Source organism: Phocoena sinus, chromosome 5 (assembly GCF_008692025.1).
Source record: "Phocoena sinus isolate mPhoSin1 chromosome 5, mPhoSin1.pri, whole genome shotgun sequence".
Classification (NCBI taxonomy): Eukaryota; Metazoa; Chordata; class Mammalia; order Artiodactyla; family Phocoenidae; genus Phocoena; species Phocoena sinus.
Window position 1 is genome coordinate 133,879,148 of NC_045767.1, and position 26,854 is coordinate 133,906,001.

At 38.3% G+C, this 26,854-nt stretch overlaps 1 protein-coding gene across 1 annotated transcript in view; it reads left to right on the top strand.

Annotated features, from left to right (window-relative positions):
- MARCHF1 (membrane associated ring-CH-type finger 1) overlaps window positions 1-26,854 on the top strand; it is a 593,424-nt gene that overhangs the window by 390,502 nt on the left and 176,068 nt on the right. Inside the window, exon 5 of the mRNA XM_032632580.1 lies at window positions 21,309-21,359. Coding sequence (XP_032488471.1) covers window positions 21,309-21,359 — 51 coding nt within the window. The remainder of the gene's footprint in view (window positions 1-21,308; window positions 21,360-26,854) is intronic.

Consider the following 26,854-nt stretch of genomic DNA (forward strand, 5'->3'; position numbering starts at 1 on the left):
TCTATTTTTAGTTTTTTAAGGAACCTTCCTACTGTTCTCCATAGCGGCTGTATCAACTTACATTCCCACCAACGGTGGATGAGGGCTCCCATTTCTCCATGTCCTGCCGACACTTACACTGGTCAGTTGTTTTGTGTTTTGTTTTTAAATTTTGGCCACAATAATTATTTTTTTGTGGTAGCTCACTATGGTTTTAATTTTTATTTCTCTAATGATGGACTAATGATGTTCCATATCTTCCATGTGCTTGCTTGCTATCTGTATGTCTTCTTTGGTTAAGAGTTCAAATCTTTGCATATTTTTTAAATTGTTTGTTGTCTTTTTACTGAGTCTTGAATCAAGAACTTGCAGTGAGTAATGCTCACAGGATTCCTATTCCTGAGTGGCCTGATTTGCTCTTTAAAGAATGATCTTAATTGCCATGAGGAGAATTGATTGTGTGTGTGTCGTGGTGTGTTGGGCCGTAGGCAGCTTTATCCTACTTTTTTCTGAACATAATTAAAATTCGGTTTTAAAATTTATTCTTTTGGTTAAACACCAAGGGCTTCATGAAAGGTGTGGACAGTGGTGTCTCCTTTCAAGTGCAATTATCTAGAGCAGGCCCTAGGTTATCTGAGTTGTTCTTGTCCCGCATCATTGTAGGGATGACTTAGATTCGGACAAGTAAATTTGAGTTGCCTATTATATATCTATATAGAGATGCTAAGTGGTTTTGGAGTTGATGAGAAAGAAGTTGGGCAGGTGAGTCTGAAATTCAGAGGAGAGATCAGACAAGGAGTTATGAATTCAGAGCCTTCATGTTACTGGTTATCCTTAAACCCGTAGAACCGGAAGAGCTCACCGAATAGGTTAAGTATAGGTAAAGAAGAGAAGAAATTCAAGAGGTAATCCCTGGGGCACTCCAACTTTTAGGAGTTTGAAAAAGGAGAAGAATTCAGCAAAAAGACTGTTACCATGGTTAATAGAGGTGGAGGTGGCACTGAGAGGGGGAGAAGCAATAAAAAATAATTGACTTTTTTGGGGGTGTGATGCCAAGAACTCACTGAACCACAATTAATAGGTACATGTTATGCTGTTTGGATATGGAAGAAAGAAAACAGCAGTTAAACAAGTAAAGAAATTATTAAAAGGGCACTCCGTCTCTCATGGAAGATGTGACAGGGCTGTTTTCAGTTTCCTTAGGCTTGTGTGGGTGCAAAGCCTGAATGACAGTCAGCTTTCTTAATGTCTGTACTTGAAATGAGAAGCAAGGTACTTATGAAATAAGCCCATAAACATGTCGGTCCTGCTGTATGACTTTATGCTATAAGACGGGGAGGTAAATGACTGTATTGGGTTCCCCAGGGCTCACCCAATTGAGGTTAATGTAATGGGAACTCACGTGCTCAGGTCCAAAGGCCTTATAGCACCATTGCTATTATAGGTAGCAAGCTGATTACAACCAGTTGAAACATGGCAATCATTTTTCCTGGTCTTCTCTTTCCTATGTGAAGGTTACAGGGCACACAGACCTTACTGTCTTTAAAACTCTTCTCATCATTTCCTATTTCTGTGAAGTTCAGGTTGATAGCCCCACAGATCACTTAGTAAACATTCTTTAACATCAATAAAATACGTACACTATACGTATACGTACACTATAAATGTTAGTTATTTTATGCCCTTTACGTTTTCATTTTACTCACTGTATTGTCAAAAAGCACCAGAGGGTTATAGCTGGGTGTCTGATACCTGATATTATTTACGTCAGTAAGTGTTTGTTGAATGAATAAATGAATGAAATAATGAATATTGAATAAGTTCAGCTGAATAAATGCTAGATTTATGGCAGAAACTAAGGTGCCACAAGTTAACCAGGGCCTCGAGTAAATCACTTCACTCATTCATATCTATTTCATCTGTAAAAATAGAAAGTTCAAAAGGTTCCTCATAGATCTGGCCTTTGGTAATGAATGCTCTGATGGCTCATGCTAGCATATTTCTTTGTGCAGCGTTACTTTTAAAATATTAATTTGATAAAATGTGTAATTCTATGCAATAAAATGCAGTGAAATATTAAAAGTTAAGGACAAGAGATCACTTACGTTTCTCATCATTTAAAAACATTTTTTGCGTTATTAGATCAATGGAAGCCATGAAAAATAAAATAATGTCATTCTAAACATGATAGTTTTAATAAAAATGAAAAACAGATATTAACTTGTCATAGGCTAAAATATTTAGTATCCCATTTAATTCTTACAGTCAAGGTGTTTAATGATAAGTACCATTGTTACTTACCTTTTACAATTACAGAAACAGGCACAGAGGAGGTAAGTAAGTGTCCTAAGCTTGTGCAGCTAACCAGCGAATGATAGAGCCAGAACTCCAGCTTCGGAATTTCCGACTTGAGATTCCATGCCCTTACATGCTGTTCTATACTGCCTCACAAATACAGACTATGAAAATTTTGAGGATTTATTTTGAAATTAATTTTCTAAACCACGTATTGAATGGAAAGTGCATTACTATTACCACTTAAATTCCCATTTTTTAAATTTTCTTTTACCATACTTTGTGTTTTCTTCTTTTGTGCTACTCTATTTATCACCAGTTTTTTAAATGCTTGAAATGTAAACTTCTCACTAAAACAAACTAATCAACAACTGTCATGTTATACCACTCAGGACATTTATGCACAGTCTCCGGACGTGCAGGCCCAGGGGCCATGGCTCACGGGCCCAGCCGCTCCGCGGCACGTGGGATCCTCCCGGACCGGGGCATGAACCCGTATCCCCTGCATCGGCAGGTGGGCTCTCAACCACTGCGCCACCAGGGAAGCCCTATGCTTGTCTTTTAAATAGCTACTGAAGGGATTACTCTAGCAATGGAAGGTGAGCAATAGAAAGAGATAAAGACAGAAAGGCTGTCTTAAAGCTGCTATAAAGATTTAGAAACAGTTTGGCTGTGATCTCTTGCGTGCATGCTGGGATTTGCATTCATGCAAACTAAGTTTGACTTTCAGGCTGTTTTCCTAAAATAACCCATAAAATGTTGCCTCAAGATTTGTAACTCCACACTCCCTGGTGGGCCAATGTTATCATATAATGAGGAATATATGTGTATGTATAGCTGATTCACTTTGTTATACAGCAGAAACTAACACACCATTGCAAAGCAATTATACTCCAATAAAGACGTTATAAAAAAATGGACCATAAATAAATGACAGTGAGGGAAAGCTGTGACACCTGGGCAACATCACCTTTTCTATGACTGTATTCTGGTCCCTGTCTAGGTCACTGTCCCCATTTGCGCAACTCGGGAAATCTCATGTGTCCTCAGCTATTTTACAAAACCAAAATGTACATACCCAGGGATAAAATTTCATCACATTTCTTTATAAATTACTGACGGAGGAAGGAGAGAGAAAGTTGCATAAAAGAGTCGGGGAGCACAAATAGGGGAAGGCTGGCACAAGAATGGGACAAACAGGCTTGAAGTAGCAACATCACAAAGTGAGGCTTTTCCACAAGTACTGAAGGAAGAATTGCCAACCTTTGCACAGACCCTAAAATTGCCAAAACATATACTTGCCGAAACATATGTGTGTGTGCTCCATGAAGGTTTCAGAATTTGTTAATCCTAATCCAGAATTTAGTAAAAACCAAAAACTTAGCGTGAATTTTCCCTGACAACGTCTTAAGAAATAGACGTTTTAATCATTAGAGTGCTTTTTTAATGCACTTCCAATAGAATGGAAGATGAAAAATGCTAATGCAAGCATCTGACCAAGTGACACATTTTAAATGCTTGGTCTCTAATGTGTATACTGTCTTATAAACATGTCTCCAATCTCAAATTAAACCCATAGAAGAAAACAATATAACTCTTATATCAAAAGTGGCTTGAAAGCTACTTGATAGATTTCCTAGTAGCTGCAGACTGTGGTTGGTAACATATGACTGTACCTCCAGAGTAAACTTCTAAAATCTTAATTTGACTAAAAAAGCAAAAATTATTAATAACAGTAAGTCTAGACAAAGAATACTAGAGATGACTTTTCTTCATCAGGGTCTAGAAAGAAACAGATGGCACTTCCAAATCGGGTAATTAGGGGAGAATTAAGAGTCAATTTACAGCAAGTGTGAGCATAGTATAAGCAAATACAAGGGATAGGCCAGTACCCCCTTGCTGGAAGCAGCAGTGGGTGGTTACCACCTACAGGCTTGAAAAGCCAGGGAGAAGGAGTATTCTCTGGACCAGAGACAGAGAGGGCTTTGTGGACAGGGCCACCTGACGCCAACGGAGGGACACAGCCAGCCTCTGGTAGGTCTCAGGGAGGGGACGAAGACCTCTGAACTCATTATCCTCTGTTCCTACAATCTCCTACTGGGCTCTGCAATGGTGGAATGAAACTGCAAGTTAGAGAGGAAAGGAGGCTGTGATGAAATTCTTGCCGGTGTACCTCTGGGCACGGAGCAGGGTGGAGACTGGGGCGTGGATCCCAAGGGACAAGTACGAGATATCAAGCAAGCCTGCAAATACATTTGCCACTCAAATGAACACATGAAGTCTTTATTACTGAAAGTCAGAAATTCCAAGGCAGGAAGAAAAGCCTAAAAGTCAGTGAAATGTTAACTAATTATAAGAAAAACAGTCAATTAATTAATAAGGAATGAATAATTAATAAAGAATGTTTTTTAAAAACTTTAAGGAAACTGATGGCGGATTTTCCTTTTGGCAAAGTGGAGTAGGAATATTATTGTGAAAGAAAGAATATGACCAAAGGTAATTTTATACGTGGATCAATACGAAATCTGAGAAGTTTTGTCAATTATGTGTATATTCTTAGAATACTTGAGGTTGGTGAGCTTCCCACTTTTAATGTAAACATAGTCACATAGGACAGAATTGTGGGAATGAACAAAATCGCTTACATTTCAGTTTTATGAGTTCAACTGCTGTACACTAAGAGCTTACGCTGACCTCACTTTATATAATGTAAAAATACTGTATGACATCACTTATATGCAGGATCTAAAAAATACAACAAACTAGTGAATATAACAAAAGAAGAAGCAGACTCACAGATACAGAGAACAAACTAGTGGTTACCACTGAGGGGAAGTGTGAGGGGAAGGGCAAGATAGGGGTAGGGGATTAAGAGATACAAAGTAATTGGTATAAAATAAGCTACAAAGATATGTTGTTCAACATGGGGAATATATGCAATATTTTATACTAACTATAAATAGAATATAACTTTTAAAAATTGTGAATTACTATATTGTACACCTGTAACATATAATATTGAACATCAACTATACTTCAATTAAAAAAGAAGTAATTACAAAAAAAAAAAATAGTCGTAACCACCTTTCACACAAGCCCCTGAACTGAAGCCATCACCTCCCGCATTTAGCAGCCATTCTGTGCCCCTTATTCTCTGTCTTTTCATAACTGTAAAGATGTGGGAATTAAACCCTCACAGTCTTTTCCCTGGTGCTCTGGTAACTTAGCCAATAATCACTTTTCTATCTTAGTTTTCTTTCCATCCAAATAAGACTTGGTTTGAAACACTGGAGTGTGCAAACTTTTAAAAAAACTCTTCTCCTTTTGTTTGCATGCTAGGAATCACAAGCACTAACTTGTCCAGAATGCCAAGTCCCTCACCAGGAGACAGTCTTTCTTTCAGAAGTCTGGGCACTGCTTTTATGTAGAAAGATTCTATATACTAGATTTTTTTTTTTTTACATCTTTATTGGAGTATAATTGCTTTACAATGGTGTGTTAGTTTCTGCTTTATAACAAAGTGAATCAGCTATATATATACATATGTTCCCATATCTCTTTCCTCTTGCGTCTCCCTCCCTCCCACCCTCCCTATCCCACCCCTCCAGGCGATCACAAACCATCGAGCTGATCTCCCTGTGCTATGCGGCTGCTTCCCACTAGCTATCTACATTACGTATGGTAGTGTATATATCTCCATGCCTCTCTCTCGCTTTGTCACAGACTATCCTTCCCCCTCCCCATATCCTCAGGTCCATTCTCTAGTAGGTCTGTGTCTTTATTCCTGTCTTACCCCTAGGTTCTTCATGACATTTTTTTCTTTTTCTTAAATTCCATACATATGTGTTAGCATACGGTATTTTTTTCTGACTTACTTCACTCTACATGACAGACTCTAGGTCTATCCGCCTCATTACAAATAGCTCAATTTCGTTTCTTTTTACGGCTGAGTAATATTCCATTGTATATACGTGCCACATCTTCTTTATCCATTCATTTGTTGATGGACACTTAGGTTGTTTCCATCTCCAGGATATTGTAAATAGAGCTGTAATGAACATTTTGGTACATGACTCTTTTTGAATTATGTTTTTCTCAGGGTATATGCCCAGTAGTGGGATTGCTGGGTCATATGGTAGTTCTGTTTGTAGATTTTAAGGAACCTCCATACTGTTCTCCATAGTGGCTGTACCAATTCACATTCCCACCAGCAGTGCAAGAGGGTTCCCTTTTCTCCACACCCTCTCCAGCATTTGTTTCTAGATTTTTTGATGATGCCCATTCTGACGGGTGTGAGATGATATCTCATTGTGCTTTTGATTTGCATTTCTCTAATGATTAATGATGTTGAGCATTCTTTCATGTGTTTGTTGGCAGGCTGTATATCTTCTTTGGAGAAATGTCTATTTAGGTCTTCTGCCCATTTTTGGATTGGGTTGTTTGTTTTTTTGTTATTGAGCTGCATGAGCTACTTATAAATTTTGGAGATTAATCCTTTGTCAGTTGCTTCATTTGCAAATATTTTCTCCCATTCTGAGGGTTGTCTTTTGGTCTTGTTTATGGTTTCCTTTGCTGTGCAAAAACGCTGAAGTTTCATTAGGTCCCATTTGTTATTTTTGTTTTTATTTCCATATCTCTAGGAGGTGAGTCAAAGAGGATTTTGCTATGATTTATGTCATAGAGTGTTCTGCCTATGTTTTCCTCTTAGAGTTTGATAGTTTCTGGCCTTACATTTAGGTCTTTAATCCATTTGGAGCTTATTTATGTGTATGGTGTTAGGGGGTGATCTAATCTCATACTTTTACATGTACCTGTCCAGTTTTCCCAGAACCACATATTGAAGAGGCTGTCCTTTCTCCACTGTACGTTTCTGCCTCCTTTATCAAAGATAAGGTGACCATACGTGCGTGGGTTTATCTCTGGGCTTTCTATCCTGTTCCATTGATCTATCTTTCTGTGTTTGTGCGAGTACCATACAGTCTTGATTACTGTAGCTTTGTAGTATAGTCTGAAGTCAGGGAGCCTGATTCCTCCAGCTCCGTTTTTCGTTCTCAAGATTGCTTTGGCTATTCGGGGTCTTTTGTGTTTCCATACAAATTGTGAAAGTTTTTGTTCTAGTTCGGTGAAAAATGCCATTGGTAGTTTGATAGGGATTGCACTGAATCTGTAGATTGCTTTGGGTAGTAGAGTCATTTTCACAATGTTGATTCTTCCCATCCAAGAACATGGTATATCTCTCCATCTATTTGTATCATCTTTAATTTCTTTCATCAGTGTCTTATAATTTTCTGCATACAGGTCTTTTGTCTCCTTAGGTAGGTTTATTCCTGGATATTTTATTCTTTTTGTTGCAGTGGTAAATGCGAGGGTTTTCTTGATTTCACTTTCAGATTTTTCATCATTAGTGTATAGGAATGCCAGAGATTTCTGTGCATTAATTTTGTATCCTGCTACCTTACCAAATTCATTGATTAGCTCTAGTAGATTTCTGGTAGCATCTTTAGGATTCTCTATGTATAGTATCATGTCATCTGCAAACAGTGACAGCTTTACTTCTTCTTTTCCAATTTGGATTCCTTTTATTTCCTTTTCTTCTCTGATTGATGTGGCTAAAACTTCCAAAACTATGTTGAATAATAGTGGTGAGAGTGGGCAACCTTGTCTTGTTCCTGATCTTAGTGGAAATGCTTTCAGTTTTTCACCATTGAGGACGATGTTGCCTGTGGGTTTGCATATATGGCCTTTATTATGTTGAGGAAAGTTCCCTCTATGCCTACCTTCTTCAGGGTTTTTATCATAAATGGGTGTTGAATTTTGTCGAAAGCTTTCTCTGCATCTATTGAGATGATCGTATGGTTTTTATCCTTCAATTTGTTAATATGGTGTATCATGTTGATTGATTTTTGCATATATTGATGAATCCTTGCATTCCTGGAATAAACCCCAGTTGGTCATGGTGTATAATCCTTTTCATGTGCTGTTGGATTCTGTTTGCTAGTATTTTGTTGAGGATTTTTGCATCTATGTTCATCAGTGATATTGGCCTGTAGTTTTCTTTCTTTGTGACATCCTTGTTTCGTTTTGGTATCAAGGTGATGGTAGCCTCGTAGAATGAGTTTGGGAGTGTTCCGCCCTCTGCTATATTTTGGAAGAATTTGAGAAGGATAGGTGTTAACTCTTCTCTAAATGTTTGATAGAATTCGCCTGTGAAGCCGTCTGGTCCTGGGCTTTTGTTTGTTGGAAGATTTTTAATTGCAGTTTCAATTTCAGTGCTTGTGATTGGTCTGTTCATATTTTCTATTTCTTCCTGATTCAGTCTTGGCAGGTTGTGCATTTCTAAGAATTTGTCCATTTCTTCCAGGTTGTCCATTTTATTGGCATAGAGTTGCTTGTAGTAAGCTCTCATGATCTTTTGTATTTCTGCAGTGTCAGTTGTTACTTCTCCTTTTTCATTTCTAATTCTATTGATTTGAGTCTTCTCCCTTTTTTTCTTGATGAGTCTGGCTAATGGTTTATCTATTTTGTTTATCTTCTCAAAGAACCAGCTTTTACTTTTATTGATCTTTGCTATTCTTTCCTTCATTTCTTTTTCATTTATTTCTGATCTGATTTTTATGATTTCTTTCCTTCTGATAGCTTTGGGATTTTTTTGTTCTTCTTTCTCTAATTGCTTGAGGTGCAAGGTTAGGTTGTTTATTCGAGATGTTTCCTGCTTCTTAAGGTGGGCTTGTATTGCTATAAACTTCCCCCTTAGAACTGCTTTTGCTGCATCCCATAGGTTTTGGGTCGTTGTGTCTCCATTGTCATTTGTTTCTAGGTATTTTTTTATTTCCTCCTTGATTTCTTCAGTGATCACTTCATTATTAAGTAGTGTATTGTTTAGCCTCCATGTGTTTGTATTTTTTACAGATCTTTTCCTGTAATTGATATCTAGTCTCATGGCGTTGTGGTCAGAAAAGATACTTGATACGATTTCAATTTTCTTAAATTTACCAAGGCTTGATTTGTGATACAAGCTATGATCTATCCTGGAGAATGTTCCATGAGCACTTGAGAAAAATGTGTATTCTGTTGTTTTTGGATGGAGTGTCCTATAAATATCAATTAAGTCCATCTTGTTTAATGTATCATTTAAAGCTTGTGTTTCCTTATTTATTTTCACTTTGGATGATCTGTCCAAGGGTGAAAGTGGGGTGTTAAAGTCCCCTACTATGAATGTGTTACTGTCGATTTCCCCTTTTATGGCTGTTAGTATTTGCCTTATGTATTGAGGTGCTCGTATGTTGGAGGCATAAATATTTACAATTGTTATATCTTCTTCTTGGATTGATCCTTTGAGCATTATGTAGTGTCCTTCTTTGTCTCTTCTAATAGTCTTTATTTTAAAGTCTATTTTGTCTGATATGAGAATTGCTACTCCAGTTTTCTTTTGGTTTCCATTTGCATGGAATATCTTTTTCCATCCCTTACTTGCAGTCTGTATGTGTCTCTAGGTCTGAAGTGGGTCTCTTGTAGACAGCATATATATGGATCTTGTTTTTGTATCCATTCAGACAATCTGTGTCTTTTGGTGGGAGCATTTAGTCCATTTACATTTAAGGTAATTATCAATAGGTATGTTTCTATTCCCATTTTCTTAATTGTTTTGGGTTTATTATTGTTAGTCTTTTCCTTCTCTTGTGTTTCTTGCCTAGAGGAGTTCCTTAGTACTTGTTGTAAAGCTGGTTTGGTGGTGTTGAACTCTCTCAGCTTTTGCTTGTCTGTAAAGGTTTTAATTTCTCCATCAAATCTGAATGAGATCCTTGCTGGGTAGAGTAATCTTGGTTGCAGGTTTTTCTCCTTCATCACTTTAAATATGTCCTGCCAGTCCCTTCTGGCTTGCAGAGTTTCTGCTGAAAGATCAGCTGTTAACCTTATGGGGATCCCCTGTGTGTTATTTGTTGGTTTTCCCTTGCTGCTTTTAATATGTTTTCTTTGTATTTAGTTTTTGACAGTTTGATTAATATGTGTCTTGGCATATTTCTCCTTGGATTTATCCTGTATGGGACTCTCTGTGCTTCCTGGACTTGATTAACTATTTCCTTTCCCATATTAGGGAAGTTTTCAACTAAAATCTCTTCAAATATTTTCTCAGTCCCTTTCTTTTTCTCTTCTTCTTCTGGAACCCCTATAATTTGAATGTTGGTGCGTTTAATGTTGTCCCAGAGGTCTCTGAGACTGTCCTCAGTTCTTTTCATTCTTTTATCTTTATTCTGCTCTGCGGTAGTTATTTCCACCATTTTATCTTCCAGGTCACTTATCCGTTCTTCTGCCTCAGTTATTCTGCTATTGATCCCATCTAGAGTATTTTTAAGTTCATATATTGTGTTGTTTATCGTTGTTTGTTTCATCTTTAGTTCTTCTAGGTCCTTGTTCAATGTTTCTTGCATTTTGTCTATTCTATTTCCAAGATTTTGGATCATCTTTACTATCATTATTCTGAATTCTTTTTCAGGTAGACTGCCTATTTCCTCTTCATTTGTTAGGTCTGGTGGGTTTTTATCTTGCTCCTTCATCTGTGGTGTGCTTTTCTGTCTTCTCATTTCGCTTATCTTACTGTGTTTGGGGTCTCCTTTTTGCAGGTTGCTGTTTCGTAGTTCCCGTTGTTTTTGGTGTCTGTCCCCAGTAGCTAAGGTTGGTTCAGTGGGTTGTGTAGGCTTCCTGGTGGAGGGGCCTAGTGCCTGTGTTCTGGTGGATGAGGCTGGATCTTGTCTTTCTGGTGGTCAGGTCCTTGTCTGGTGGTGTGTTTTGGGGTGTCTGTGGACTTATTATGATTTTAGGCAGCCTCTCTGCTAATGGGTGGGGTTGTGTTCCTGTCTTGCTAGTTGTTTGGCATAGGGTGTCCAGCACTGTAGCTTGCTGCTCGTTGAGTGAAGCTGGGTGCTGGTGTTGAGGTGGAGATCTCTGGGAGATTTTCGCTGTTTGATATTATGTGGAGCTTGGAGGTCTCTTGTGGACCAGTGTCCTGAAGTTGGCTCTCCCACCTCCGAGGCACAGCACTGACTCTTGGCTGCAGCACCAAGAGCCTTTCATCCACACGGCTCAGAATAAAATGAGAAAAAGTAGAAAGAATTAGTAGAAGAAATAAAGAAAGGATGGGGGGAGGGAGGAAGGAAGGAAGGAAGGAGGGAAGGAAGGAAAAAAAGAAAGAAAGAAGATACAGTAAGATAAAATATAATAAATTTATTAAAATAAAAAATAATTTTTATGAAAAAATAAAAACAAACCAAAAAACGGATGGTTAGAACCCTAGGACAAATGGTGGAAGCAAAGGTATACAGACAAAATCTCACACACAAGCATACACATACACACTCACAAAGAGAGGAAGAGGGGAAAAAAATCATAAATCTTGCTCGCAAAGTCCCCCTCCTCAATTTGGGATGATTCGTTTTCTATTCATGTATTCCACAGATGCAGGTACATCAGGTTGATTGTGGAGCTTTAATCCGCTGCTCCTGAGGCTGCTGGGAGAGATTTCCCTTTCTCTTCTTTGTTCGCACAGCTGCCGGGGCTCAGCTTAGGATTTGGCCCCGCCTCTGCGTGTAGGTCGCCTGAGGGCGTCTGTTCTTCGCTCAGACGGGACGGGGTTAAAGGAGCCGCTGCTTCCGGGACTCTGGCTCACCCAGGCCGGGGAGAGGGAGGGGTCCGGACGCGGGGCGGGCCTGCGGCGTCAGAGGCGGCGTGACGTTGCGCCGGCATGACGTTGCACCAGCTTGAGGCGCGCCGTGCGTTCTCCCGGAGTTGAGCGTGGATCCCGGGGCCCTGGCCGTGGCGGGCTGCGCAGGCTCCCCAGAAGTGTGGTGTGGGTAATGACCTGTGCTCGCACACAGGCTTCTTGGTGGTGGCAGCAGCAGCCTTAGCGTCTCGCGCCCGTCTCTGGGGTCCGCGCTTTTGGCCGCGGCTCGCGCCCGTGTCTGGGGTTCGCGCTTTTGGCCGCGGCTCGCGCCCGTCTCTGGAGCTCTTCTAAGCAGCGCTCTTAAACCCCTCTCCTCGTGCACCAGGAAAGAAAGAGGGAAGAAAAAGACTTGCCTCTTCGGCAAGTCCAGACTTTTCCCCGGACTCCCTCTCGGCTAGCCGTGGCGCAGTAACCCCCTGAAGGCTGTGTTCACGCCGCCAACCCCAGCCCTCTCCCTGCGCTCCGACCGAAGCCCGAGCCTCAGTTCCCAGCCCCCGTCCGCTCCGGCAGGTGAGCAGACAAGCCTCTCGGCTGGTGAGTGCCGGTCGGTACCGATCCTGTGTGCGGGAATCTCTCCGCTTTGTACTCCGCGCCACTGTTGCTGCGCTCTCCTTCGCGGCCCGGAAGCTTCCCCCTCCGCCACCCGCAGTCTCTGCCCGCTTAGGGGCTCCTAGTGTGTGGAAAATTTTCCTTCTATACAGCTCCCTCCCACTGGTGTAGGTCCCATCCCTATTCTTTTGTCTCTGTATTTTCTTTTTTCTTTTGCCCTACCCAGGTACGTGGGGGGTTTCTTGCCTTTTGGGAGGTCTGAGGTCTTCTGCCAGCATTCAGTAGTTGTTCTGTAGGAGTTGGTCCACGTGTAGATGTATTTCTGGTGTATCTGGTGATCTCCGAGTCTTACTCTTCCGCCATCTTCCCCTCCAGCTATATACTAGTTTTTAAAGAAATGAAATCACCCTCTGCACATTGTTCTTTAACTCTTTTTTACCTTGATAACATACCATATATATTACCACTTGCCTAACTTCATATGTGATTATAATTTCTATGTGTGCATCACATCCATATATAATTTTACATAAACAATTTCCACATGCTCTTCTGCTTTATAAGGACTTTTTCCCCTTATCTCCTCCATCTGCCCTCCCATCCGCACCCCCAGAAATTTATGCGTACCTTTCTGTGACTTTTTCCATCTTCACATAGCCGGGTAATGGTGCATGTCTACACACAAATGTGTGCGCACACAGACACTTAGGGAGGGTCTGCCCTTATATGTTTTACAAATAGTCCTATTTTACCACTTCCCGTTTTACTTTTCACACTCAGTCTTATTTGGTGGAAATCCCTTTAGGTCAAATGGCAGAGAGCCAATTCATCCTTTTTCATTATTGTATAATATTCCAAGGTGTGGCTCCACTATAACTTATTTAATGAGCATTGTTTACTCTGTTAGTCAGGTTCTAGTCAGGAGAGAGAAAACAGACTTTTTGTTTTATCACAGAGAATTTATTTTAAAGATTTATTGCCTGGCTGTATACGATCACTAAGTAAGAGAGAAGGGGGAAAAAAAAATAAAAACAGAACAGCAAGATATTACAAATTGGAATTGCAGGAAGCAGTCGTACCCCCTAGGTCTGGGTGAACAAAGGAAAGAAATTGTAATTATTAAAAGCTTGGAAGAGGGGCCCCATAGAACTGAAACTCACTTCTGAGGAGGGAGCCAGCTGGCGGGTGCTGGTGTCTAAAACCTGCTTCTGCAGGTGTGAGAAAAGCTGCACAGACTCAGCAGTGGCTGCAGGAAGGAACTGCTGCTGCCACGGTTAAGAATCGTTCCTAGACTAATGCTCAAACACAAGAAGCAGATAAGAAGCCAACAGGAAGCAAATCCTGTTTTCTTTTCCCAAGCTTCCAGTTTCCCTGCAGTGTCCTTCTTCAGAGGGAGCTGGGTGACTTTGCAGAGTCCCAGCTTCAGAGTAGAATTTAGGAGGGTGGGTTTAAAGGTTCCAGACATTAAATTAACAACTGGCACATGTTTATTGCCAAGATTTTTTTGTCAGTTAAGAATAGAGCTGTATTGTGTCCTTATTTGCATATCCTTTTGTACCCGTGATTTTATTTCTCTGGAATAGATTCCCAGGAGTGAGATTACTGCATAAAATGATATTTTAAATTTTAACAGTTGTTGCCAGATGTTTTTTTTAAATGATACTGCAAAAATTCACACTCCTGCTAGCAGTTTTTGAGAGAAATCTTTCTTCTTATCCCCACCAGAAATAGAAGCTATCACTCTTTTCCATTTTTCCAGCATAATGGGTTAAAGCAATGTCTTGTTACTTTAATTTGCATTCTCCTGACTGCTTGTGATTTTAAGTATGTTGTCATATGCTTGTTAACAATCTGTAGTCCTTTGCTGTGCATTTCTTTTCCTATCTTCTGCTTGATTTTTTTTCTATTGGGATTCTTTCTGTTACCTTTTGTTGTGACTAGACAAAACCTTTGACTATTATAGAAATTGAACTTTATCAGTCTTCTGTATTGTACTTTTTTCTAACTCAGTTGTTTGTTTATTCACTTTCATTTTTGTATTTTTTCTAATATAATCTAACCAAAAGCAACTTATAGCTTCTGGTTCCTGTATTAGTTATATAAATCTCCCTCACTCCAAGACTGCATTTATAATATAGGCTTTTTTTTTTTTTTTGCGGTACGCGGGCCTCTCACCGCTGTGGCCTCTTCCGCCGCGGAGAACAGGCTCCGGACGCGCAGGCTCAGCGGCCGTGGCTCACGGGCCCAGCCGCTCCGCGGCATGTGGGATCCTCCCGGACCGGGTCACGAACCCGTGTCCCCTGCATCGGCAGGTGGACTCTCAACCACTGCGCCACCAGGGAAGCCCTATACGCTTATTTTTAAAACTTTATTATTTTTTACATTTTAGACTTTGTTTTATATGGAGTCTGACTGTATATATTCTTTGATACGGGTTTCACTTTTTCTTTCACATGGATAGCCAGTTGTCCAGAAGCATTTATTATATCAACTATCCTTTCAATATTAACTTGAATACTAGTTTTTTTTAATGTGAAATTCTTATGCCTATTTTTGGATTTCTTATTCTGGATTTTACTGACTTTGAATTAATTCTTATGCCAATACCATATTGACTTAATCACACTGACTTAATGTGGTCAGTGCCTAGCACAAGATGTCCCTTTTTTCATTATTTTTTGAATATTCTCAGGCATTTCTTTTTCTATATATGTTCTTTAAGATCATTTTATCTATCTCCTTTGTACTTCCAAAAAGAAGAAATAAACCCCATTGGAGATTTCACTGGAACCACATTCTATTTATACGGCAATTTGTAGAGGATTTATATTTTATGAAATATTCTTGCCATCAAAGAATTTGTTCAGATTACGATTTATAGTCCTAAGATATTATACTTTATATTTTTAATAAGACTTTATGATTTCCTTGTTAAATTTATTCTTAAATGTTTTATAGATTTGGTTTTTATTTTTACATTTCTGGATATTTAAAACTAGAAGAGAGAAAGCTATTGATTTTGCAGTATTTCCATTAGGCTAGACTAAACTGCTATATAAATAAATCCAGAAATGTGGTGGCCCCAAAGAAATACAAGTTAATTTCTCTCTGGTGATGGTTTAGAGTGTGTGTTCCAAATTGGCACATGGCTTTTCACTGTGTGTTCATTCAGGAACTCAGGGGAATTCAGCTCTACCATCTTTAATATGTGCTTCCTGGCTTGCTCTGATAGACACCATCCTAGCACAGAGCAGTAGAAAGGAGTATGGAGGAAAGTTTAGATTTACGGGACAAGCAGGAAACTGACAGTTGTTAGCTCTGTCCACATCTCACTGGAGGGAATTTGGCCATAGGCAACCTGTAACTGGAAGGAAGCCTGGGAGATGTAATGTGACTGGGGTGATGTATACCTAATTACTCTTCTCTAAGGACAGAAGGGATAGTGGGTTTTAGGAAATTTAGTAGACTCTGCCATGATATATGTATCCTGTATCTAGCCATTGTACTAAAGTCTCATTTACTGCAGTTTTCTTTTATAACTAGAGGCAGTTGGAATTTCGATAATATCATATCATCAATCAGAGAAAATTGGTTTATTGCTTCTTTTTCAATAATTTTTTCTATCACATATTTCATTTTCTTGTTGTTAAATTTGTTAGAAACTCTTAAGTCAAGTCGCATAATAAGAGCGAGAGCAAGCAGCCCTAAGAGAATTTCTTTAATTAACATGGTTCTGGAATTTTACCGTTTACAATAATATTTGGTAACGGTTTTCAGGATATTGTCTTTATCACTTTTAAAGATTTCCTTCAATTTTTATTTTACTCAGAGCTTACATTCTAGTAACACTGTCGAGGTTTGTTAAACATCTTAACTATAAGATCATAGTTTTTTGCTTTTAATGTATTAATCTAATGAATTGTTGATCCATTTCCTGATAAGGAAGTATCAGGAATAAATCCTATTTATTTTATTCCTTCAGCATTTTTTGGTACACTGCTGGTGTATCAAAGATGCATACTACTATTAGATATATGCTAATATTTTAAAAGAATTTTTGTGTCTGTAGTCCAAATTAAGACCAGAGCATAATTTTCTTTTCCCTCTTTATATCTTTTTGGATACTGTCTTAACACATTTGGAGATTAATTTATGCAGAATTAATAATATGGATTAAGGAAGTTTATGTTCCTATGGTCAAGAATACTGTAAATAAAATCAGAATTATGTGTTCTTTAAAAGTAAGATACAACTCAATTGTGAAATCATCATGCCCTTATCCTTTGCAGGGCATATAGACTTTTATTTACTTACCCAATCTCTTCTTTGTTAATTATCTATTCAAATTTTCCTCTTCTTGAATAAATTCTGACAACTTTTATTTTGCTAGCATGTGGTCCATTTCCTCTTGGTGTTCAAATTTGTTGTAATACCATTACATGGAGCATTCTCTTATAATTTTTCTATTCCTTTCTGTGTCCTTGATTATCCTTTCTTATTTCTTACATATTTCTGTTCTCCTTAATAAGTCTTATAGGAAATTCATCTATTTTGTAATTATTTTCAAAAACATGCTTTAAGAAATATTTCTTTATCCTTCTTATTTATATCCATTTAATGAGTTTTAGCTTTTTTATTATTTCTTTTTACTGCATTCTTTTGTTACTGTGTTCTTTAATAACGAAGGCCTTTACAGTCATAAATTTTTACCTGGATATAACTTTTGTTGTGTACATAGGTCTTAGTATAACATTTTCCAGAGTTTCTGTCTGTAATTTTCCAGTTAGTTATTTCTTTGGACCAAGCGTTATCTTAAAATGTGTTAGTTTTGAGGTGATCAAGATTTATTAGTAATATTTCAAATTTTTATTTCTAATTTTGCTGACTCCATATCAAAAGAAGCACCCTATAAAATCTCTACTTGAAGATTTTTGTGGAGGTATTATTTGAAGCCACATAAATTTTTAAAGTATTTTTAATTTAAAGGACATGAGATTTTTAATACGTCTATTAATTGAGTTTTATTGTATTATTCAGTTCCTCTGTATCATTTATTTTTTGTTTACAAACCACATTGCTTTCAAAGACTTTTCTTCTATTTCAAGTTTTAATTCTTTAATTGTTCTCACAGAAATAGTTTCATGGTCTACTTAGAATTTTTCAGATGACCCTCAAAATTGCCTCATTTTTTTTTTTCTCCTTTCAAATATCTTGAGTTTTAGCCTGGGGTGAGAGTGGGTGGGGCAGAGAACAAAGGGGGAAAACTACAGAATAGCATCATAGCAGTGGTCTGTGTGAGATTGTCTTATTCTGATTTCTGAAGTCAGAAATAATTTGTTTTTTCCTTTAGTTTACATAAAAAATAACAAACAAATAAAACCCTCCTTCAAGCTTCCTTACTGCCGTCTTCTGATCGATGGATATACAGAGTATTCCTCTGTAGATAAATACAAGTCCACTGCATTATGCATTCTTTAACACAGAGCATCCCCTTTTAAAGGAACTATGTCACTTTCCTTAGATTACAATATTAAATATATTAAAACAACTTAGTAACGATTTCCTCATTTGGTAATCATTTTTTCTTGCTGGTAATAAAAATCCAACCATGTTTAGTAAGGTCAAATTTGAAAAACAATTATTATATTAATAATAATCACAAAACAAAACTAACAATAGCAGATTCATTCATATCAAACCAAAAATTAGAAATTTTGAAAAGATTTAAACATGCTTATGAAACTAGAAGTCTCTCCCTCTGCATACTGTGAACAATCTGCTAAGATTGATCTACTAAGATAGCTCATCAAAATTATTGCTTGAAGATCCCATAATTTTCATGTGGACTTGTCTGGAACTCTTGTTGGTTTCAGCTTTTAGTGACCTACAAGGTCCCTGTAATTTGGGTACCAGTAAGTTACGTTAGATTCTGAGACAGCTTCTATTTAATCTAAGGTAAAAATTTAAACTGATCATAATGAGGTATGACAACCATATTTGGCTAATCTACAAAGAAGAATATGTCATTGCAATAGTAATGGGACAAGCCATTCAATTAATTAGTAGCAAATTGAACAGATTGCTTTGGAAGTGTTCCAAGAGGGAAAGTGCTTGTGGAGCTTTGCTTCAAAAGCAAGGCAGACCAGACTTCCTTAATCCCCTTTGGTAGAGAGAAATTTGATTTTCCAACCTTGAATTTTATATGCCAGAATCTAATCCACAGTAGAGGTGGAATTGCAGGATAGAGAGGTGTTTATGTTAAAATTATGGGTCTAGTCACCTGTGGTGATTGTCCTGATTTTTGAGGGGGCTCTTTGGGTGTTTCCTCTACCTGTGAATAATAATGGAAATATTATAAAGTTGTAATCTCTAAACTGTTTTCATCTATAACTCGTTTGATCCAATCCCCAATATATTATCTGCCCATTTCACAGTGAGGAATTTGGAGGTCTGGGATCTCAAATACACTCCTGCTAGGACTAGTGCACGGGTACAGGTCTAGTTCAAGTCAAAACCCCATTTTATATCACCGCCGTTGCAGCAATAGGGTAACCTCTCTGTTCCCATGTGTTAACTGGAATGGAAATAATAGAGATCTTAGCCACGGCAAAAAGTTAGCCTTTGCCTAAGCTTGTTTATTTCCTTCAATGCCTAACCTTGTATTAAGAGGAAATAGAGCTAACTGATTTCAACGTAAAAGGTCTCTTGAAGTACGAAATAATAAAGCAGAGGCCTCCTCCCATTAGATTGGGGGAGGCTGAAGCATGTGGGAATTATCTGCTTATTACGACCTCACACTGAACTCATTAACAGTTACGGAAGGACATGGCCCTCCTTGTGTTTAATCTCAAAACACGACAAAGTCCTCTTTGGTTGGAAAAATTAAGTAATCTGATGCCAGATCAATTTCTTGTACAAATAGTACTTCTTGGTTCTTGCTGAAGAGTTTTCAATTCTAGTTCCTTGATCATGTTCTCAAATATCATGTAAAAATAGAAAACATAGCAAAACAACCAGGACAACCAAACTCCTCTCAAAGCCTGTTAATGTATCATTGACCTCTGTGCTATACAGTCCTGTGTCAAAATCCTCAATTTCACTGAAGAGGAAAGATGGATTGGTTTTGTTTTCTTGTCTCTAGAAGAGGAGTTGAAATGTCAGTAGAGAAGCACCTCTCTCCATCACCAGAGGAAGCTAATCAAGGAAACATGTCTTCAGGGAGCACACACATTAATCTCCAGCTGGATCACGGGGCGGTTATGAGGTGTAACTAATCGTACAGTTGCGACTCATCTCGGTCTGTAATAACATGCTCCACCGTGCCATCCGTGGTTGGATGAGATGGATGTTGCATGTAAAAGAAAAAGTGCTGTTCAGCTGAAATGTCTGCAAGCCTGTGCCAGACAGTGACAGCTTGCAGTGAATGCAGCCACTGTGTTTCCGCCATAACACGTTTACCCTGTGTTTCTGAAACTGTCTCGAGCAGTCATCACAGGACAATTTCAGACCCACAGGTTGTTATAACAGCTTCCTTCTCAAAAATGACCCCTGTCGGGGCTTCCCTGGTGGCGCAGTGGTTGAGAGTCTGCCTGCCGATGCAGGGGACACTGGTTCGTGCCCTGGTCCGGGAGGATCCCACATGCCGCGGAGCGGCTTGGGCCCGTGAGCCATGGCCGCTGAGCCTATGCATCCGGAGCCTGTGCTCCGCAATGGGAGAGGCCACAACGGTGAGAGGCCCGCGTACCGCAAAAAAAAAAAAAAAAAAAAAGACCCCCGTCAAGATGCACTGTAGTTGTCTCCTCAGATCCATTGTGGTGTTGAGTCCAGATGCTCAGAAATGTTTTTTAAAAAGAATCCTAAAGTGCTAAATACAGATCCTTCACAAACTTCTGGTTTCCAGAACAGGCTCTTCCAACACTTTTTCCACAGCAGGAAAGGTGTGCTGTGATCTCTTGGTATAGGTACCACACATTCTGATTTGTCAGGTCAATTTCCCGCCAGCTCTAGCCATAAGGCCCTGGACTGGCCCGGCTTACAGGCAACAGAAGGCCTTCAGGCTTTGAATGAGGTAGTGCCACTCTTCGAGGACCCATTCGACTTTACAGTTGCATGACTTTTAAAAAAATGTATCTATTCAAAATCTTTTTTTCATGCTTCTTTCCTCTGAAATTGGAAATTCCTTAAGAGGCAAGAACTGAGGTATAATTTTTTAAAACTTATTATTAAGTTTTAAATTTTAAAATAATTTTTCAATTTTTTTAATTTAAATGATTAAATGTTTTAAAATTTTAAATTACCTTTAATTTTTTTTAAATTTTGAAAATAAAATAACTGAACAGACAGATAAAATGTATTTTAGCAGAACAGGAGTTAGATGTTATGTACCATGTACCCAGTATGCAATATTTACTGACACTGAGGACCGGAATTTACTGGTAGAAGAAAAAAAGGGGAGATAATGGACTATTATTTTCATTTCTAATTCTATTTCAAAGGAACTTCATATGTTTTTCTAGAGAAATAAGTGTTTCCTGGAAATAAATATTCCTAGACTAATATATAACCTGATAATAATTGAAACATTTTCAAAAGGACACCTATATATACTAGAGAAATAAAATTTGGTAAAATAATTCTGTGTAAGCAATTTTTATGTCTGTTAGGACAATACAGAGGACATCTACACGTTGGCCTATGCTGTGCTTTCTTTTCTCAGCAGCAAAGAATACTGCTGTTTTTAATCAACGTCTCTAATTTTATTTTTCAGAACGACAAATCCCCAGGGCGATCTGCAAGTCGATCAAGTAATATTTCAAAAGTAGGTGAACTGTATTCATTTTCTTAATTGTTTATTAATTTATGTATTTTATGAGTTCAAGTAAATATTTTCTAACATTTAACCTGCTCTTGTTATCTGTGAGCAATACACAAATATGACTTGTTAATGGTCTTAAATATTTTAAGAGTTTACCATGATTGATTTCATACAGCAAAATGAGTGAAGCTGTTTTTCATCTTCAGTGCTGTATGCAAAAGACAATTTGCTACTTTCCGAGTGTCGCTCAAAATATGTTTCTTCTCTCACTTCGGCTCAGAAAGCTACCACACACCCAAGGTGAAACTCTATCAACATCATGGTACAATTCCCATGAATTCAGTTTTTCCAGGAGTATGGGCTCAACTATGCTGGAATCTAACCAGGACAGGTTTTAGAAAACAATTTAATTTAAGACACTAGTTTGGTCATACTTGCTTTATAGAGTCGATGGATGAGAAAACCAAAATACTCCCTAGACTGCCTATAAATCCAAGCAAGACACGAGGGTGTTGAAAATCCCATGGCATGGGAGAGATCCTCTAGATTTTTATTTCTCCTAGAAAACAAAAATTAAGAGCTATTCTCTAAGATGAGGCACTATGCAGTTTATAGGCTTGGTACTTGGGGAGTGAAAAATCATCTAGGGCCATTTGTGAAATTGGAAAATTATGACTTCCAAAAGTATAATTCTGACAAAGCTGAATTTACCATGACGAGAACTTCCACAGCAGGGCCCCTCACTTGCCAACACCACAGCCCTGAGCTCAATTTTGTAAACGTAATTTTGTATTATTTTCCTTCAAGGGGGCCCCCAAAACAGCAATAAACCATAGGCACTACAGAACATAGACCCACTTCCAATTTAGAAAAGTTTTTGTTTTGTTTTGTCTTGTTTTCACAAACAAAGGACTTCTATTACTCATTTAAAAATAGCAGTGGCCAGATTATCAGCATTTTCTTAAGTGGGTTTCCTGAGGCTGATTCTTATGAGACAATGTTAAGATGGTCAGTTGACACCTGTCAACACACTGGGTTGAGTATGGGAATGGAATCCTGCTCTTAGGAAACTCTCGTATTTTTAATACACAGTAAGGATGCCTGTCCGGTGCTCCATAGGGAGACCACATCACTGTGTTGCAATGCTCTCCACTGTACAAGCTTAGTAAGATAGTCCAGAACAAAAGCAGTCAATGTTTCTGCTTTCAAGACGTGCAGAGATGCAAGAGACCCACAGAGAATTGTATCTCAGTAGTTGGAACTGTACCTCTCTAAGGACATTGCAATCTGGGCGCCTTCCTAATACTTGAGAGCCCATATGGCCCAGTGGTTAAAGCACTAGCCGTGTAGACAGAGGATGTGAGTGTAAGTCATCACTGTCACTTCCTACTTATGGGACCCGAGACACTCACTTAACCGCCCTGAGACACGCTTGCCTCCACTGGGACATGAGGCGATGGTATCAGTCATTGAAGGTTTTCTTAAGTGGTTGTAAATCAAAACAATACCTTTCAAATGTCAATCCTCTCCATCACATCATGGAGAGCCTTGCCTGCAACTACAGAGCATCATCATCTTTCTGAATGTGAGTGTTAATGTTGACCTAGAAACCTGTAGGCAGTACTGACAACTCCTTTGTCATGCCAGTTGCTTCGTGATCCAGGGGTAAAATTGTACCTGCGTTTCCAAACTGCTGTTTGACTTTGACATAATGCAGCTTGTTTATAGCTTTTACCTTTGCATTTATTCTTTAAGAAAAAGTCAGAAATGTAGTTTCCCTTCTATGAATTCGCCTTCCAGGCTCTGATACATTTTTTGTGTGTGTTTTTGCCTCTCCAAGAGCAACACTCTCGATTTTATTGGTGCAAACTATTGATTTTATTACTGTTTAAGGTATATCTTTCATGTACATCTTATTACTCTCAGAAATACTGTTTTCTTTTGTATTAACAGTATTCACAGACTATTGATAACACTTTTAAAATAGGAGTAGTATGAAGAAATTTTATTCAAAGATGGTACGAGTTTGGGACAATAAGACAAGTGTGAGCTGTCATCAGTCTAACAAGTATTTGCTAATCCATATTCTATTTATAGATGACCTGCATAAGCTATTAGATATAAATATTGGTTGTTATCCATTTTGATGGTAATTTATCTTAGATTAGGCAGGTCTTATTGACCGGTTTGCCAAACTGCATCATAAATGTTCTAGACTCATTCTTTTTTTTTTTCAGTTATGATTAAACAGTTTATTTGATACATTTTAATTGCAGGCTTGTGTGGGAGACAATTAATGATAAAATGCCTTCTATTCAGAGAGAAAAGAAAAGCTCTCCCCTTAAACAGTCATTCTAATTGTACAGTCACAAAAACTCAAACCATCACACACCCACGGGGGTGAAAAGATTTCAGTGTGCTTAAGTTTATTAGACTTAAGCCAATATAATGCTACTTTTACTTATATTCAGAATGACAGCCACAAATCCTAAATCCACTGTAGAGCTTTCACTACCTTTTAATGAATTACTAAGTGATAAATTCTTCATTAAGACCACATAACTTACCAAGAAGGAGGTGGCAAATTCTAGTAATATTTGAGTCCTTTAACTTTTTTATTTTTACCGTCTTTATTGGGGTATAATTGCTTTACAATGGTGTGTTAGTTTCTGATGTATAACAAAGTGAATCAGCTATACATATACATATATCCCCATATCCCCTTCCTCTTGCATCTCCCTCCCACCCTCGCTATCCCACCCCTCTAGGTGGACCAGAACACCAAGCTGATCTCCCTGTGCTATGCGGCTGCTTCCACTAGCTATCTATTTTACATTTGGTAATAAATATAAGTCCGTGCCACTCTCTAACTTCGTCCCAGCTTACCATTCCCACTCCCCGTGTCCTCAAGTCCACTCTCTACGTCTGTGTCTTTATTCCTGTCCTGCACCTAGGTTCTTCATAAACATTTTTTTTTTTTAGATTCCATATATATATGTGTTAGCATACAGTTTTTTCTCTTTCTGACTTACTTCACTCTGTATGACAGTCTCTAGATCCCTCCACGTCACTACAAGTAACTCAATTTCGTTTCCTTTTATGGCTGAGTAATATTCCATTGTATATATGTGCCACATCTTCTTTATCCATTCATCTGTCGATGGACACTTAGGTTGCTTCCATGTCCTGGCTATTGTAAATAGAGCTGCAATGAACATTGTGGTACATGACCCTTTTTGAATTATGGATTCTAAGGGTATATGCCCAGTAGTGGGATTGCTGGGTCGTATGGTAATTCTTTTTTTTTTTTTTTTTTACATCTTTATTGGAGTATAATTGCTTTACAATGGTGTGTTAGTTTCTGCTTTATAACAAAGTGAATCAGTTATACATATACATATGTTCCCATATCTCTTCCCTCTTGCATCTCCCTCCCTACCACCCTCCCTATCCCACCCCTCCAGGCAGTCACAAAGCACCGAGCTGATCTCCCTGTGCTATGCGGCTGCTTCCCACTAGCTATCTACCTTACGTTTGGTAGTGTATATATGTCCATGCCACTCTCTCACTTTGTCACAGCTTACCCTTCCCCCTCCCCATATCCTCAAGTCCATTCTCTAGTAGGTCTGTGTCTTTATTCCTGTCTTACCCCTAGGTTCTTCATGACATTTTTTTTTTCTTAAATTCCATATATATGTGTTAGCATACGGTTTTTTTTTTTCTCTTTCTGACTTACTTCACTCTGTGTGACAGACTCTAGGTCTATCCATCTCATTACAGATAGCTCAATTTCATTTCTTTTTATGGCTGAGTAATATTCCATTGTATATACGTGCCACGTCTTCTTTATCCATTCATCCGATGATGGACACTTAGGTTGTTTCCATCTCCAGGCTATTGTAAATAGAGCTGCAATGAACATTTTGGTACATGACTCTTTTTGAATTATGGTTTTCTCAGGGTATATGCCCAGTAGTGGGATTGCTGGGTCATATTGTAGTTTTATTTGTAGTTTTTTAAGGAACCTCCATACTGTTCTCCATAGTGGCTGTATCCATTTACATTCCCCCCAACAGTGCAAGAGTGTTCCCTTTTCTCCACACCCTCTCCAGCATTTATTGTTTCTAGATTTTTTGATGATGGGCATTCTGACTGGTGTGAGGTGATACCTCATTGTAGTTTTGATTTGCATTTCTCTAATGATAAGTGATGTTGAGCATTCTTTCATGAGTTTATTGGCAGTTGGTATATCTTCTTTGGAGAAATGCCTGTTTAGGTCTTCTGCCCATTTTTGGATTGGGTTGTTTGTTTTTCTGATATTGAGGTGCATGAGTGGCTAGTAAACTTTGGGGATTAATCCATTGTCAGTTGCTTCATTTGCAAATATTTTCTCGCATTCAGAGGGTTGTCTTTTTGTCTTGTTTATGGTTTCCTTTGCTGTGCAAAAGCTTTTAAGTTTCATTAGGTCCCATTTGTTTATTTTTGTTTTTATTTCCATTTCTCTAGGAGGTGGGTCAAAAAGGATCTTGCTGTGATTTATGTCATAGAGTGTTCTGCCTATGTTTTCTTTTAAGAGTTTGATGTCTTTTTTCCTTTAAGAGTTCGTTAAGTGTCTGGCCTTACATTTAGATCTTTAATCCATTTTGAATTTATTTTTGTCTATGGTGTTAGGGAGTGTTCTAATTTCATTCTTTTACATGTAGCTGGCAAGTTTTCCCAGTACCCCTTATTGAAGAGGCTGTCTTTTCTCCATTGTATATTCTTGCCTCCTTTATCAAAGATAAGGCGACCATATGTGCGTGGGTTTATCTCTGGGCTTTCTATCCTGTTCCATTGATCTATCTTTCTGTTTTTGTGCCCATACCATACTGTCTTCACTACTGTAGCATTGTAGTATAGTCTGAAGTCCAGGAGCCTGATTCCTCTAGCTCCGTTTTTCTTTCTCAATATTGCTTTGGCTATTCGGGGTCTTTTGTGTTTCCACCCAAATGGTGAAATTTTTTGTTCTAGTTCTGTGAAAAATGTCATTGGTAGTTTGGTAGGGATTGCAGTGATCTGTAGATTGCTTTGTGTAGTATAGTCATTTTCACAATGTTGATTGTTCCAATCCAGGAAAATGGTATATCTCTCCATCTGTTTGTATCATCTTTAATTTCTTTCATCAATGTCTTATAGTTTTCTGCATACAGGTCTTTTGTCTCCCTAAGAAGGTTTATTCCTAGGTATTTTATTCTTTTGTTGCAATGGTAAATGGGAGTGCTTCCTTAATTTCTCTTTCAGATTTTTCATCATTAGTGTATAGAAATGCAAGAGATTTCTGTGCAGTAATTTTGTATCCTGCTACTTTACCAAATTCATTGATTAGCTCTAGTAGTTTTCTGGTAGTGTCTTTACGATTTTCTATGTATAGTATCATGTCATCTGCAAACAGTGACAGCTTTACTTCTTCTTTTCCAATTTGGATTCCTTTTATTTCCTTTTCTTCTCTGATTGCTGTG